The sequence below is a fragment of the Aspergillus puulaauensis genome, chromosome 2 (genome assembly GCF_016861865.1).
Source record: "Aspergillus puulaauensis MK2 DNA, chromosome 2, nearly complete sequence".
NCBI lineage: Eukaryota > Fungi > Ascomycota > Eurotiomycetes > Eurotiales > Aspergillaceae > Aspergillus > Aspergillus puulaauensis.
Window position 1 is genome coordinate 100,901 of NC_054858.1, and position 15,045 is coordinate 115,945.

Consider the following 15,045-nt stretch of genomic DNA (forward strand, 5'->3'; position numbering starts at 1 on the left):
GGAATGTGGCCGTCCTGCCGTCTTACCCTGGTCGTGCTGTCTCTTATAATTGGAGGCTTTCGTCGTCCGGACCTCGGCCAGCGACTGGATTGGTCGCACCCCGAACAAAGAACTGGGGACTGCATGATCGGTATGAGACTCTCCGGGGCGCCTTGGTTTATTGTTTCCGTTGGTGGTGGCTATAAGGACGCGATATCGTACGGACATTCTGGTTGCACATCCATCTCCCCCAATACAGACAACCATCAACAAAATATCACTATGGCAGCACCCCCAGCACCACAACCCCCGAGTCTCCTCGGATACCACCGAGTGCTCTCTCCCCTGGCCGGTGTCCGCGTCTCGCCCCTCTGCCTAGGAACGATGCACTTCGGCGGGCAGTGGGCGCACACTATGGGCGAAGTCACCAAAGAAACGGCCTTTGCACTCCTCGACAAATTCTACGAAGCGGGCGGAAACTTCATCGACACCGCAAACTTCTACCAAGGCGAGGGCAGCGAGAAATGGATTGGGGAGTGGTTGGCCGCGCGCCAGAACCGCGACGAGCTCGTCATCGCGACCAAGTATACCATGAGCTACAGACATACCGGCCCCGAGAAGATCAAGTCGAATTACCAGGGCAGTCACTCGAAGAGCCTCCGCCTCTCGCTTGAGGCGAGTTTGAAGAAGCTAGGAACGGACTATATTGATCTGCTCTACGTGCACATGTGGGACTTTTCCACCGGCGTCGAGGAGGTGATGCAGGCGCTGCACCACGTCGTCGCCAGTGGGAAAGTGCTGAATATCGGTATCAGCGATGCGCCCGCGTGGGTTGTTGTCAAGTGCAATGAGTGTGAGTATTGTCTGAACTGGCTTGCTTGCTAGTCGAACTTCGCTGAGCGACTAACTACTCTACGACCAGACGCGCGATTCCACGGACTGACGCGCTTCTGCGTCTTCCAGGGCCGTTGGTCATGCTCATATCGCGACTTTGAGCGCGAGATCATCCCCATGTGCCAGTCCGAGGGACTTGCGATCGCACCGTTCGGCGTCCTGGGCCGCGGCCAGTTTAAGACGGCGGACGAGTTCCAGCAGGGGGGCACGCGTAACATGGGCCCGCAGGAGGAGAAGCACCGGCTGATGGCCGCGAAGCTGGCGGAAGTAGGACAGCGCAAGGGAGTAGCCTCGACGAGTATCGCACTGGCATACGTGCTGCACAAGTCGCCGTATGTGTTCCCCGTCATCGGGTGTCGGACGGTCGAGCATCTGGAGTCGAACATCGAAGCTCTTGCGGTTGAGTTGACCGATGAGGAGATCTACGAGATTGAGGACGCGACGCCGTTCGACGTCGGTTTTCCGATGTCGTTCTTGTTTGAGATGCCGGGGCAGAAGTACCGAAGTGACATGACGACCAGGCATATCTGGCAGGTTACCTGCAATACTCGTCTTGAGGCTGTTCCGAAGCTTCGGGTAAGTCGTTTACTCCCCTGCTTGTACAGCGCGCTAACCGTGATACCAGCCCATCGAGCCGAAGCAGGGGTACAATCAGATGGATCGGAAGTAGTATGATATTACCAGATAGCTAGTTCGTCTTGGAATGAACTTTCGGGGCCCGAATCCCCGCGCAGTAGCGTATATAACTTTCGTCTTCCCCCAGTATTTTAGCACTGATACCACCCCATTCACCCCATAATCATGTCCGACAACCACCGCCTTGATGGAAAGGTTGCCCTTGTCACCGGCGCCGGCCGTGGAATCGGGGCTGCCATCGCAGTAGCTCTCGGTCAACGCGGCGCCAAAGTTGTCGTCAACTATGCCAACTCGCACGAGGCCGCCGAGAAGGTTGTCGACGAGATCAAAGCAAGCGGCAGTGATGCGATTGCACTCAAGGCCGACGTTGGCGACCCGGAAGCTGTGGCAAAATTGATGGACAAGACTGTAGAGCATTTTGGGTATCTTGATATTGTCTCCTCGAATGCTGGGATTGTCTCGTTTGGACATCTCAAGGATGTCACACCGGACGTGAGCCACCTTACTCACTTTATGAATCAAAGTACTGATATAGACCAGGAATTTGATCGGGTCTTCCGCGTCAACACCCGCGGCCAGTTCTTTGTTGCGCGTGAAGCCTATCGCCATCTACGTGAAGGAGGCCGCATCATCCTGACCAGCTCCAACACTGCATCGGTGAAAGGGGTACCCAAGCACGCCATCTACTCCGGATCTAAGGGCGCCATTGATACATTCGTCCGCTGCCTGGCGATCGACTGCGGCGACAAGAAAATCACCGTGAATGCCGTTGCACCTGGCGCTATCAAGACGGACATGTTTCTCGCTGTGTCCCGGGAGTACATTCCGAACGGCGAGAGCTTTACCGATGAGCAGGTCGATGAGGTATGTACCTTTATCCTAATTACTGAAGCCTTTCCTAATGGTCAGTGTGCTGCGTGGTTGTCCCCGTTGAACAGAGTCGGTCTGCCGGTCGATGTAGCTCGTGTGGTCAGCTTCCTGGCATCGGACGCAGCAGAATGGGTCAGTGGGAAGATTATCGGTGTTGATGGAGGGGCATTTCGATAGATGATTTTAGATTATTACTGCATGTGATCATGATGCATGAACATGCATGGATCTTCGCTCGCCGGTCGCTCACCGAGATCTCGGTAGATTCGCATTGACGAAGATACGTATACTACTAGATACATTGACCTATGCCTTGCCCTCGGTATTCCACTTAGAAGGTGTAATCGGCATCTCAGCTTCAGCCAGAGCAGGAGTTCCAGCTACATCAGTGACAATAGGCAGCGAATGAACTCGTGCAAACCACCCCGAAACCCCAGGATGCTCCGAGCGCCAGGCCGGGTCAAGGAAGAAACGAAATGCGCCCTGAACTATGCCGACGACAAACAGGTCGGCCAGGGTGAGAGCCTCCCCGACCAGATACTCACGGTCGCGCAGATGCCCGTCTAGAATCTGCAGCCGGAACAGAGTGTCCTCCTTGCTTCTCTGGATTGCGTCTGGGACAAACGGCGCTCGACCGATCAGCGGGTTGAACCAGCCTCCCAATGTGGGGAGAATCTCGGTAATCCCAAAGGCCATCCAGCGGAGGATGGAGCTGTAGTCTTTCTTCGAGACGCCGAGGAGGGTGGTATCTTCATTCTGGGCAGTCACTGCTCTGGTTAGAGGTAGTTCGCAGTTGGCTAGGAATGGCTTTACCGTAGGTAGCGATGGCAATGGCCTCTGTCAGTACGAAGCCATCAGCCCCAGCGAATGTAGGGATCTTCCCTAGAGGATTCAGTTTGAGATACTCTTCTGGGGCCTCCTTGGACGAGGTGATGGTTTTGACCTCGAGGGGGAGGCCGTTGGCCTTGGCCACGGCGAGGATTGCTAGGGACCGTGGGTTAAAGGGGCGAGTATAGAGCACGCCGAACGACATCTTAAATATGTGGATGTTGAAATGCTTGGATTACATGGATTGCGCTGGCTAGGAGTGGTCGTAAGAGCAATTCCCAGTTATATATGACTTCTAAGCTGTAGCCCTAACATCCCCGAGCACAACGGCCTTCATCTTCTCTCGATCCGTGAACCGCTCTTCATCTTCCAAAACCTCCGGACTGGTCATAACCGGCAGGAATTCTCCAAAAGCATCTCTGCTTGCAAAGCTGACTATGGCGAATCCGTCGTACGTGAAGTCGCCAGGGTCGCCTACCAGCGGGCTAATCGGGTAGTCTGAACGGGTCTCATCGCGGTGTAGATAATGCCGGGTATGACTTAAAGGGAATGATCTTCCTCCAAGTCTTCGGATAAGGGGGACGTGTGTGTTCTCCCAATGGTCGCGGAATTGGGCTGGAGAGAGGCCTGGCTTGCGCGTCACGAAGACGACGATTGTGAAACCGGATGACATGGATATGGATGGCAAATTGGAATGGCACGGGGCAGGTGAAAGCCAGGAACGTAAATCAGATTGAAGTATTCGACTTTGAAGCATCTCTATCATACACGGTGGCCGGTAACTGCAGTCCTTCTCGGCGGCCGAAGAATAAGAGAGTTCAACGCCTCCAATATTCTAACCGCGCCTCCTTCACTCTACTGAATGTCGTCTTCTGGCGTAGAAACCATGTATCCGACGGTTATCGCAAGTGTAATTGTATTGCTCATTCTCCGCCTGGTGCTGGCGTTCTACCTCGCGCGCCAGAAAGTATGGAAGCTCCAAAGGGCAAACCTGGTATGTTCACCACCAGGATTGCAGTAACAGTGAGACAGACGCTGACTTCTCCAGCCCATGCCAGACTTCAAACTCCTGGCCGGTCACTTTGGCGCCCTGAAACAAACAATCCAGGGAATGCCGCCAAATGCAACTCTGCACAGCATCATGCTTAAGCTCTCCCAGCAATTCCCCTCGGGCATGTTCTATATCAACATGTGGCCGTTCAGCGGCACATGGCTGATAGTCGCGACCCCATCAGCAGCAATTCAGATCCAGAGTCTGAATCTCACTAAGCCGGATATACTGCGAAAGCCCTTGGAGACGATAACGGGAGGTCCTAGTTTGATCAGTATGCATGGAGAGACGTGGAAACGGTGGAGGGCGTTGTTTAATCCAGGGTTTAATCCAGCATACTTGATTGGGCTGGCGCCGCATATTGCAGACGAGGTTGCGGTTTTCTGCGAGCAGTTGAGGAAGAAGGCCAGAGAGCGCGAGATGTTTCTGCTTGAGCCTCTCACGCTGAGGTTAACTGTTGATACTATTTGCTCTGTTACACTGTACGCACTTCCTACCTTTCTCAGGGAGAGCTGCTAATACTGCCCGCACTGCATAGCGACGCGCAGCTCCATCATCAGACAAAAGACCATCCCCTGGCGATAGCACTACAGCGACAGATTGAATGGACTTCCTTTGGAACGACCTTCAACCCCTTCAAGCGCTATCTCACTATCCGACCACTGGTGCTGTGGTACAACAACCGCCTGATGAACCAATTTATCAACCAAGAGATCGATCGAGCGTACCATGAGCAATCGGGCCAGCCATCCAAGTCCGTGATCGCGCTCGCTCTCAGGCAGTATCTGAAAGAGCAAACCAACGGAAACACTGCTCAGTCACTAAAGGACTTCAAACGGCGCGTCGCGCCCCAGTTGCGCGTCTTCCTCTTCGCTGGGCGAGACACAACAAGCAGCACTCTGCTGTATACCTTTTATCTCCTTTCGAAACACCAAGAGATCCTGGAAAAAGTCCGCGCAGAACACGACAATGTTTTCGGGAAAGATCATCATCAGGCACGGAATCGAATCCGCGAGGACGCGCAGCTTCTTAACCAACTCCCGTACACAGTCGCTGTGATAAAAGAGACCCTCCGCCTGTTCCCACCATCGGCCTCAATGCGCGAGGGCAGAGAGGGCGTTGAAATAGTCGGTGACGACGGCCAGCGCTATCCCACCACCGGCTGCAATGTCTGGACGCTGACAGTTGCCCTCCACCATAACGGCAACCACTGGAAGGAGGCAGAGTCGTTTATCCCTGAGCGGTGGCTCGTCGGGCCAGAGGATCCCCTATATCCGGTTAAAGGCGCCTGGAGGGCGTTTGAGTTCGGCCCCCGGGGCTGCATTGGGCAGACACTTGCGCTGCTGGAGCTCAGGATTGCACTTGTGATGACCCTGCGGGAGTTTGATATCACGCCTGCCTATGATGAGTGGGATGGCTTGCACCCGCGGGAATTCGTTAAACAGGTAAATGGGCATCGTGCGTACCAAGCGGAGAAGGGGGGAGGGGGAGCTCATCCTGCTGATGGTGTACCATGTCGAGTTACCTTGCGGAAGTAGGTGAAAGCTGTTTCTATCCAGTACATCAAAGTATCAGGCAACGACGGGTATAGATCTAAACCGGGAGAAGGGCTTTTCGAAGCCCGCGCAGTTGTTCACTTTTTATAACCATTGGAATATTTGCAGGATTATGAAACTCGAGAAATTAGGCCAATACCTTACGTGAAGAACATATGCCAATCTTCATTTGGAATTTACTGTAATCCCAAAGGTCTAGCTGCGTACATCTCGACACCATAATCATCCCATAACCCGGTCAATTAGCTCCCTTACCAGATAGACATGCTCCTTCGTCTGGAAGCCTTGTCAGTAAAAGCTCATACCACGAAGTGGAAGAAACTCACCATTAATGTGAAGTGGTTCGCACCCTCAGCGCGGACAATATCGAACTCTGCCCATGGGCAGACCGTTTCCCAGCCATCAGGTCCAAAGTCCGTCCGCTTCTGTACCATGAAGTGCATCCCCTTCATCTTCGGCGCATTGCTTTCATCCATGACGGTTTCGGCAGCCCATACTATACCAACCTTGGGCATGCGCGTGGTATTCAGCGGGGCCACCCGGTAGTCGAGCATCACATCGACGGTTGCCTGAAAATGTGGAATCAGATACGCTGGAGGCTCAGCCGTGCCATCGGTCGTACCGCCGGGCTGATTGGAAAAGAGGCCTATATTGTTGCAGTATTCATAGAAAGATGTGGGCAATTTCTCCATCACTTGCGGTACGGGTGCATCAATGATGATGATTGAGCGAACCTCGTCCCCCATATTAACAAGAGCTTCCGCGGTCACGTAGGCAAATGCGCCACCAGACGACCAACCGCCTACGTGGTACGGACCACGCGGCTGGCGACGCTTGATCTCATTGCAGAAGCTTTGGATCATGGCCTGGTGGGTGCAGTTCATGTTTTCTGGATCACGCGCGTACGGGCAGTTCAACCCGACGATGGCCACATCAGAATGAAGACGAGGAATGGTGATGTAGGACGACGCTGAGCCCCCGCCATCAGGAAGCATGAACAGGATCTGTTTGGCCATTCGCGGTAAACCTTGAAGAATCACCGAAGTAGTTGGACGACATTCATGAACCCGCTTTTGGAAGACATTTGTTTCAACTTCATCATCATATAATGCCGAGGAGATGCTGCTGCCACTTTCATCATCTTTCGAGCTGGACGAAGAGCCTGTAGTACTTCCGCTTATGCCACCGAAGAACTGCCGTAGGCGTGCAACTGTTGGAACTTCCTCAAACAAGTTGAACGACGAGTCTAGGGTAATCCCAAGGTCCTCCCGGAACCGACTGGTGATTACCATTGAGCTCAGGGAATCAATACCAATATCGGCAAAGACCGTCTCGTGAGTTAGCTCATCTAATGCCACTCCACTTTCCTCCGAAACGATTTGTAGTGCGGTATTGAAGACATCTTCACCGCCACTAAGAGCGTCAATGGCGGCATTTTCAACTTTTACCCAGGTCTCTGGTGGGGGACTCTGGTGGGATAGATCCGGATTTGGTGAGGCGGACCTCGGATTCTTGGCTGCTTGCTCAACAGGTTCCTCGCTTTCTCCATTATCTTCAGCATCCGCTGTGGATTGATCCGAAAGGAATGTCTTGAGAGACCTGACAGTAGGGCAATCGATGAACAAGGAAAACTCAGCACTAAGCTCAAGGCCAAGATCCTCGCGCAGCCTACTGCCAATAACCATGGAACTTAGAGAGTCTATACCCATGTCCGCAAAGTTACTGTCGTCGGTAAGCTCGTCCAAAGCGACGCCGCTTTCCTCTGAGATGACGCCCAGAACAGCTTGAACTTTGCCGTCATCTGGTCGAGGTTGTCTTTTGACAGACTTTGACTCCGTGGAGTTTGAGCTATTGGATGTTGCTGTCCTGACTGAGCTTTGCGGGATTTCCTTGGTTGTCGTTTGAGTAGCCGTTAGAGGTTGAGGGCTAGACGTAGGAACAGCCCGCTGAGATGGCTGGCCTTTAGGGGTTGGCTTGCCACCGTGTTCACGAGCAGCTTTGTCTGAAGCTTGTTGGAGGACCATTCGAAGACCCCGACGTGGAACAGAACGTAGCTGTCACAAGTTAGCCAGGTAAATCAAATGTTTAGAGGTACCGTACAGAAAGTCCCTTGAAGAAGGCAACAACCACATCACCATCCAACACAATAGTGTCACCATGCACCAGATCTCCGGTCTTATCTTTTGTCATTCGCGAATACACTTCATAGGTCTTACCCTTAACGAGAGGTTGGTAGACCTGGAAGGAATCCCATCCATGATTCACAAACACCTCCTGTTGAATATCGGTGTTGTCGTTGGCGTTCATGGCGAATCCAGCGACCTGAGTAATGGCGTCGACGTAGGCAGGGTGCGCAGCAAACGTTCCGTCGCTCTTAGCAGCGGAGAAGTCCATCGTTGACGCGGCTTCGTTGTCCGCCTCATTCAGGATCAGGTGGTCGAGCAGTTTGTAGTCGGGGTGGAAATTGGCCATGCTGCTCATTAGCTTGTAACCGCTCTTTCTGGTATATCGAACGAATTCGCCCTGGCGAAGACCCTGTCGTAACCGCTCGATTTGTGATTTGTACTCTGGAACCTTTCTCTGCAAGGACTTAAGCTGCGCGTCGCTCGTGAAGCGTACGGTGCAACTCGCGTGTTCGGTGTCCAATTTACCGTTGGCAAAGTATGTAGCAAACTTGATTTTAGCGGACCGCGTTGTAGCTGCAGCCTTCGGAGGCCAACTCATGGTTAATCGTGTCCGAAGAAGCTGGGGTGCTTTGCCATGTGGAATGAGAGCCTTATCGACGACCAAGTCGGAGACATCTACTACGCCATCCATAGCGCCCGGGTGACTTGCACGAAGGCGGTTCATCGAGTACCGTCCTACCTGCAGGGCAATGTCCGCGTAGAACGATGGAGTACATAGCGGTATTCCATCGACTAGGTGACCTTGGGCTATCTGATTCACATCTTTGCGAGAGATATCCGTCTCCACGACTAATGTTGCTCCAAGTGGCTCGGTCTTTTCTTCCACGACCCGATGCACCGTTGTGGTTGCTGCAATTTCGGGGTACGCCTCCTTGGTCTCGTCTTGTTTGGAAGCACGCTTCACCGATACGGAGTCATCTGCAGGCAGTTGATAGTCGCTAGTTGCGGTTTCCTTACCAGGTGTTGCGCAGCTGCAGTGAATCTCATGACGATGCAGACACCACTCTCCCTTATAGGGGATAAAGTACTCTTTCAGATCCCAGCCGTAATCAGGCATCTCGAGAACCTTTTTACTAAAGCCGGATGGCTCATGGTATGCGACCCAGTTAATGTCCAGACCTCGAGAGTAGAGGGTGCCCAGGACGGTATGCAGACTTTTCCAGACGTCAAGGCTAGGACCCAGTACAGGCAAAGCAGAACTGTTGTCTTTACCGAGCGTCATTTTGATCATTCCAGCGAGTAGCGCCTTGGGCCCAACGTCAATGACCATGGTGTGATCCGTAATTACTTGCTTGTCGCGCGCAAGCTCTAGCACCTGCACCATGTTGACTGGTTCGCGACAATGGCGGGCGAGGTATGTCGGGTCCACAATACCCTCCTTGTCGAAGATCTTGTTTAATAGAGGCGACAGAATGGGTACCAGGGGCTTGTTAAACTTCACGCCACGAGCTAGATCCTTAAATTCTTCGAGGATGGGCTGAACCTGTGCAGAGTGGAATGCAAATGGCAACTTCAGGGAAGTACCCTTGATCCGCTTGGCCGATAGGGAGTGTTGAAGACTGGTAATATCCTCTAGTGGCCCACTAAGAACAGTATCATTAGGACCGTTGTGACAGGCAATCTCACAGTTGGATTCAGCAAGCACGTCGGCTAGAGCAACTGGTGATGCACGAAGAGCCAGCATTGCGTGGGTTCCGCGCTGGCAGCGTTCTTGAAGCAATTCGGCCCTCTTTCCAACTAAATAAAGGGTATCGGCTGCGGAGAGCACGCCGGCAAGGTACAACGCGGCGTACTCGCCCAGACTATGGCCGACTATGGCGCTTGGCTTCAGCCCTAAGGAATCGAGGAGATTCCCCAGAGCCATTTCGAGGCCGACCAGGGCCAGCTGGGAAACCACCGGGAGGACATCCTCCATGGGGTCACCGGCCGGTCGAGCGGTATACACACCGAGGAAGCTGGGAAACCCATAGGTTGTAGCCAATTGGTCAAATCGCTCGAGATCGGACCGGAAGGTTGGGTATGATTCATAAAGCTGCTGGCCCATTCCGGTGTACTGCGAGCCTTGTCCACTGCAGGCAATGACGACGTTGGGCTTCGTCTTGGGGCGGTTGATTCCATCGCCTCTTTTAATGGCGCTTTCCAGGTTGCTTAGAATCTCCTCGGTGGTTGCGCCGGTAATGCTGACTCTGTGAAGATGATGCCATCTGCGGGCGGTGGTTGTATATGATAATTCCGCAGGGTTAATAGCTGGACGATTCTTCAAATGGTCCCGTAGTCGCTCCAGATTTGTTTTCAATGATTTGCCTACATGTCCCGAAACCGTAGCAATGTAGTTCGTTCTAGGGTCTGATACCGTTGGGGCATCGCGGACAGGGGCGTCTTCAATCAGGACAGCTGTATTTCCCCCGGCGGCACTGAAGTTGTTGATGAGAACCCGTCTTGGATTATCAGTGCGAGGCCACGGCTTAGGCTCGAACGCAATGTGCACATTGCGAGCAGGTAGGTCGGGATAGTTCCGGTTAATTCGGCTACCTGGCTTGATACCGCAGTGTGGTGGGATGGTGTTGTGCTTCATCATCAACAGAACCTTCACAAGGCTAGTGACTCCGGAGACTCCCTCGCCGTGACCTATATTCGCTTTGGCAGAGCCCACATACAGTGGTTTGTCCTGTGGTCGGAAGGTTTCATTCGGAGCGAAGAGGGTCAAAACCGACTCCATCTCAACAGCATCGCCGACCTGGGTCCCGGTACCGTGCATTTCGATATAGCTCAGGTCCAGGGGATTGACCCCTGCTGTACTCAACACAGCCGACATATTGTCGATCTGGGCCGGGGTGAATGGCCTCGTCATCGAGTCGGACATCGCCGAGTGATTCGTTTTAATATCGAGGATAGTGCCCAAAATTGGGTCATTGTCTGCTAATGCGTCTTCGAGGCGTTTGATGAAAACGGTGCCAACGCCCTCTGCGCGGCAGTAGCCATCTGCCGCATCGTCGAACGCCTTGCAGTTACCTGTGCGCGATAGAAAGAACCCCTTGTCCAAACCAGTGTGGCCATCAGGCGTAAAGATCATATTTGTGCCACCTGCGACCGCTGTATCACAGTCACCACGCCAAAGTGAGTTGCAGGCAAGATGGATAGCTGCCAAACTGGAGGAGCAGGCAGTGTCGTTACTATAGCTGGGCCCGGAGAACTCGAAACAGAAATTAATACGCCCAGGGATAAATCCACGGTTCCCACCAGTAATAAAGTAGGTATCAATGTTTTGCGCTGTATTTGTTTCCATCCAGTCGTTACTGGTCACCCCGTGGAAAACGCCGATGCGGTTGCGTTGCGTTGAAGGTGTTGTATCTGGTACGATGCCTCCCCGCTCCATAGCCTCGTAAGTCGACATCAGCGCCATCCTTTGCGCGGGGTCCATCTGCGGTGCCTCTTTGGGTGATATGCTAAAGAATCGCGGGTCAAATTCGCCCGCAAAGTCCAGCCAACATCCCCAACGGGTGGCTCCTTTGTTGTGGGCCTTTCCGCTCGGGTCAACATGGGTTTTCACATCCCATCGACGTGGAGGGACCTCTTTGCATACATCGAGGCCTTTGTAGAGCAGGTCCCAGAATGAATCCGTGGACGGCGCCTCAGGAAACCGGCCAGACATTGAAACAATCGCAAGTTTGCTTCTGGTGGATCCTGGACGGTGGCTATACCGCTCAGGTATTTTAGCCGGTATACTTTGTGCTTCTCCCACCTTAACCCCTTCCGAGCTTAAAGCGGCAGATAAACTCTTCGTAAGAACGGTTGTGAAGGGGACAATTGATACAGCTTCGACACCACCGCGGGCCTTTAGTAATCGCGGCAGCTCTACCTCCACCAGTTCCCACCGTATAGGTTCAATAAGACATTGCTCGAGAGCGAGGTGTAGCAGATCGCGGTAGTTGCGTACCCACACGAGCTTGCCGGTCACGGAGGAGAGAAAGGGGATTTGGGAGCCATGTGTTCCCCAGGGGTTTTCGTTTGTCGTCTCAAGAATTTTATCGACATCCTTGGAGGAGAAAAGCCTCGGGTTGTGTGCAGGGACGTATATCGGGATTCCCATCCATCGTTTGCTATCTTTCAGTCGTGGTTGGGTGGCCAATTCGGCCAAGATATCTGGGCTCCCGCTGATGGTTGTGGTCTTGGTTGAGGTCGCTGTAATCCAAGGCTGGCGGGTGTTTGGCAGTGCCTGCCGCAGGATTGAGTCAGTCGGGTATTGTTATATTAGTCGTGGAGTTACTGACCTTTTGGTTGCTGAACTTGTCAATGGCAATGGCCACTTCATCGGGCGAGATATCGGACACCACCGACCATGGTTTTGTGCGGTTGGCATCTGATATTTCCACGCGGTCACGTACTTCTTCGGCACAGAGGCCGAGGCGAAAAGAAACAAGTACGGTCTGAACGGCGACTGGAAGAAGCTCGGATAGAGAAGTACTACAGCTGATGGCAGATGCCGCGAGAGATCCCGTACAGACACCCAGGACATAACTGTCGTTGAAGCGGGGATAGGGTATGGCTGGGTCATCAAATTGCCGCATGAACAAGCCCAGCTGGGTTATGCATGAAAGGGCTGTTTGGAACGCCGACGGTAGCTTGCCGTCGACATACTTCTGCAGTACTTCTGCCAGGGATGCTGTTCGGGCTTGCTTGTGCTCTTTCGGGGTCAGCTTCTGTATCATCTGTGCACGTATAACATAATGTGACTGTTCAAGGAAGGCCACTAGGATGGGATTATTGCGGATAACCAGAAGCTCTCGCAGTTCTGAGACAAAGTCGTAAGTTTGATCTCCGAAGAGGAAGAGCCGAGTAGGATCAGCCTGGCTTGCCATCGTGGGAGTCGTCGATATGAGGAATGTATGGTCTGATGGTGTCCAGCGTTGAACAAGCGTAGACTTTAGCCTACTATTTTATCTGGACGTCCAGTATATCGACAAGGGAGCCTTCTCCGGATCCGATCTAGACTCGCTGACCGTAGCTCCATCTCGTGTGACATTGGTGGAGGGCTCCAGACCACCCCAGCGATAACCGAGCTTCTGACCGAGGTTTGAAGGAGTTCCGCCGCGCACTCGGGGGTAGGGAGTCCTGACGATTGGCCGACAGTCAGCGATGACCTGCCGAGTACTGGTATATCATGCGGTGATGTGAGAAGGATGAGAAAACCATCAAACCGCACTTGCAGTCCAATGGCTTCAGACATCAGAGAAGTCGTTGCGATACTTCTGAGCATGAAATGGCTCACACTATTGAGCTATGTGGGAAATTGCTTCATGGTCATTAGTGTGATTAAAGTAGGTTCCCCAGAAGCGTCAGTAAGGTAGAGACTGACAGGCATAGACCATACGAATTGCTTTTTTCAGTCCCCTCAGATCGATCCCGGGCCCATGGTATGCATCCTTAACGGGGCTTCGTCTGTCGTGGTCAGTGTTTGCCAACAACAGAATCCACTACGTTCACGCCTTGCACCAACGGTACGGGCCCATCGTCCGCATTGGACCGCAGGAGATCGATGTAGCAGACCCTGCTGCAGGACGAGAGATCCACCGCATGGGATCGGGCTTCACGAAAGCGCCCTTCTACGCGCTTCTGTCGCCAGGCCCGGTAGACAATATCTTCAATTTCCGGGATGCCAAACTGCATTCGGCGCGTCGGAAGCTCTACGCTCGGGGGTTCACATTGCAGAGCCTACGAAACGAATGGGAGCCCAAGGTCCGTGAAATCACCAAGTTGACGGTGCAGAGGATCAAAGGCGAGGCCCTGCAGGGACAGGCCGAGGTGATGGGGTGGTGGACACTCATGGCCAACGAAGTGGTTTGCCAGCTTACGTTCGGCGGCGGCGAAGGTACAGTTGCCAAGGGAGTAAAGGAGCCATTTGTCCTCATGCTAGAACGCCGGATGGGAGATCTCGCACATTTGCTCAAGCATTTTGCCCCACCAGGCTACTACATTGGTCGGATGTTAGCCTGGGTTATCCCGCAGTTGCAGGACGTCTTCTACTCCCAGGAACGGATGTTCGCTGCTGGAGGGGAGGTTGTGTCGCGGGCCCGAGAGGGGAAGTCGGCCAGCAGCGCTCCCAGAAATCTATTCAACAAAGCGTTGGAGGAAGGAAGCCTGACTGACACGGACATCATAACCGATGCAGGGGCTCTACTACTGGCAGGCTCAGACCCGACGGCAATCTCCCTGACCTTCCTTCTCTGGTGTGTATTGAGTCGACCAGAAGTTCAGAAGCAGGTCGAGGCCGAAGTTGCAACACTCGAAGGCGAGGTAACGGACATGGCCTGTGAGCGGCTGCCCATCCTGAATGCGGTCATCGATGAGAGCTTACGACTGTACGGGGCGGCCCCGGGGTGTATGCCTCGAAGCCCACCAACCGGAGGCGCAACTGTCGGAGGTTACTTTATCCCGGACGATACGGTCGTGGTGACGCAGAATTGGAGCCTCCAGCGTAATCCAGACATTTGGGAAAATGCAGACACGTGAGTAAAACCATCGAAACTAGCAGATCAACCAAAAGCTTACACCGTTCAACCATTAACTAGGTTCGATCACACCCGCTGGCTGGGAGATTCAGGAATCACGGAGCAGGCCAAGCTTGCATTCAACCCGTTTGGGTATGGGGCAAGGCAGTGTCTGGGCATCCATCTCGGCCGACTGGAGATGCGGCTGGCGGCAGCGATGTTTTTCCGCGAGTGTGCTGGAGCGCGACTAGGCGAGTCAGTGACGGAAGAGAGCATGCGAGTGGTAGACAGTTTCATAGCGGGTGTCCCTCGGGACCGAAGATGTTGTATTACACTGCAGTAGTTGATTGATGTCAGGAATGATGAATGTTGATTGTTGATTTGATTGTTGTGTTGCTTGTTGATTGTGGAATACGCGAGAGTGACGCGTGACCGCGTTCAGGTCACGTGTGTTGCCCCGGTGTTTTCCGCCCCGACCGCCGTCTTCCACTCTCGCCGTCTCTCCGTCTCTCTCAGGGTTCAGCAGTCGGCGCAGCGACTCCGGGAGTCCGGCAGCC

The 15,045-nt window shown here is 53.5% G+C and overlaps 7 protein-coding genes across 7 annotated transcripts; 4 read left to right on the forward strand and 3 right to left on the reverse strand.

The window, feature by feature from the left end:
* Positions 1-3: 3 nt before the first annotated feature.
* APUU_20032S (aldo/keto reductase) lies at positions 4-1,543 on the forward strand (the record flags this gene model as incomplete). The annotated part of the gene is made up of 3 exons (XM_041698628.1): positions 4-832; positions 902-1,449; positions 1,499-1,543. The coding sequence occupies 3 exons, from the start codon at positions 4-6 to the stop codon at positions 1,541-1,543; spliced, it is 1,422 nt and encodes a 473-aa protein (XP_041551794.1).
* A 131-nt stretch (positions 1,544-1,674) lies between these two features.
* APUU_20033S (SDR family oxidoreductase) lies at positions 1,675-2,556 on the forward strand (the record flags this gene model as incomplete). The annotated part of the gene is made up of 3 exons (XM_041698629.1): positions 1,675-2,001; positions 2,050-2,373; positions 2,419-2,556. The coding sequence occupies 3 exons, from the start codon at positions 1,675-1,677 to the stop codon at positions 2,554-2,556; spliced, it is 789 nt and encodes a 262-aa protein (XP_041551795.1).
* Positions 2,557-2,685: 129 nt separating this feature from the next.
* Positions 2,686-3,412, reverse strand: APUU_20034A (glutathione S-transferase family protein; the record flags this gene model as incomplete). The annotated part of the gene is made up of 2 exons (XM_041698631.1): positions 2,686-3,146; positions 3,193-3,412. The coding sequence occupies 2 exons, from the start codon at positions 3,410-3,412 to the stop codon at positions 2,686-2,688; spliced, it is 681 nt and encodes a 226-aa protein (XP_041551796.1).
* A 90-nt stretch (positions 3,413-3,502) lies between these two features.
* Positions 3,503-3,880, reverse strand: APUU_20035A (EthD domain-containing protein; the record flags this gene model as incomplete). The annotated part of the gene is made up of 1 exon (XM_041698632.1): positions 3,503-3,880. One exon carries the CDS (start codon positions 3,878-3,880, stop codon positions 3,503-3,505), a length of 378 nt encoding a protein of 125 aa, XP_041551797.1.
* Positions 3,881-4,093: 213 nt separating this feature from the next.
* On the forward strand, positions 4,094-5,796 carry APUU_20036S (cytochrome P450; the record flags this gene model as incomplete). Its single annotated transcript, XM_041698633.1, has 3 exons — positions 4,094-4,201; positions 4,256-4,740; positions 4,797-5,796. 3 exons carry the CDS (start codon positions 4,094-4,096, stop codon positions 5,794-5,796), a joined length of 1,593 nt encoding a protein of 530 aa, XP_041551798.1.
* A 240-nt stretch (positions 5,797-6,036) lies between these two features.
* APUU_20037A (type I iterative PKS) lies at positions 6,037-12,859 on the reverse strand (the record flags this gene model as incomplete). The annotated part of the gene is made up of 4 exons (XM_041698634.1): positions 6,037-6,090; positions 6,141-7,868; positions 7,915-12,216; positions 12,272-12,859. 4 exons carry the CDS (start codon positions 12,857-12,859, stop codon positions 6,037-6,039), a joined length of 6,672 nt encoding a protein of 2,223 aa, XP_041551799.1.
* A 354-nt stretch (positions 12,860-13,213) lies between these two features.
* Positions 13,214-14,831, forward strand: APUU_20038S (cytochrome P450; the record flags this gene model as incomplete). The annotated part of the gene is made up of 3 exons (XM_041698635.1): positions 13,214-13,318; positions 13,365-14,506; positions 14,570-14,831. The coding sequence occupies 3 exons, from the start codon at positions 13,214-13,216 to the stop codon at positions 14,829-14,831; spliced, it is 1,509 nt and encodes a 502-aa protein (XP_041551800.1).
* Positions 14,832-15,045: the final 214 nt, after the last annotated feature.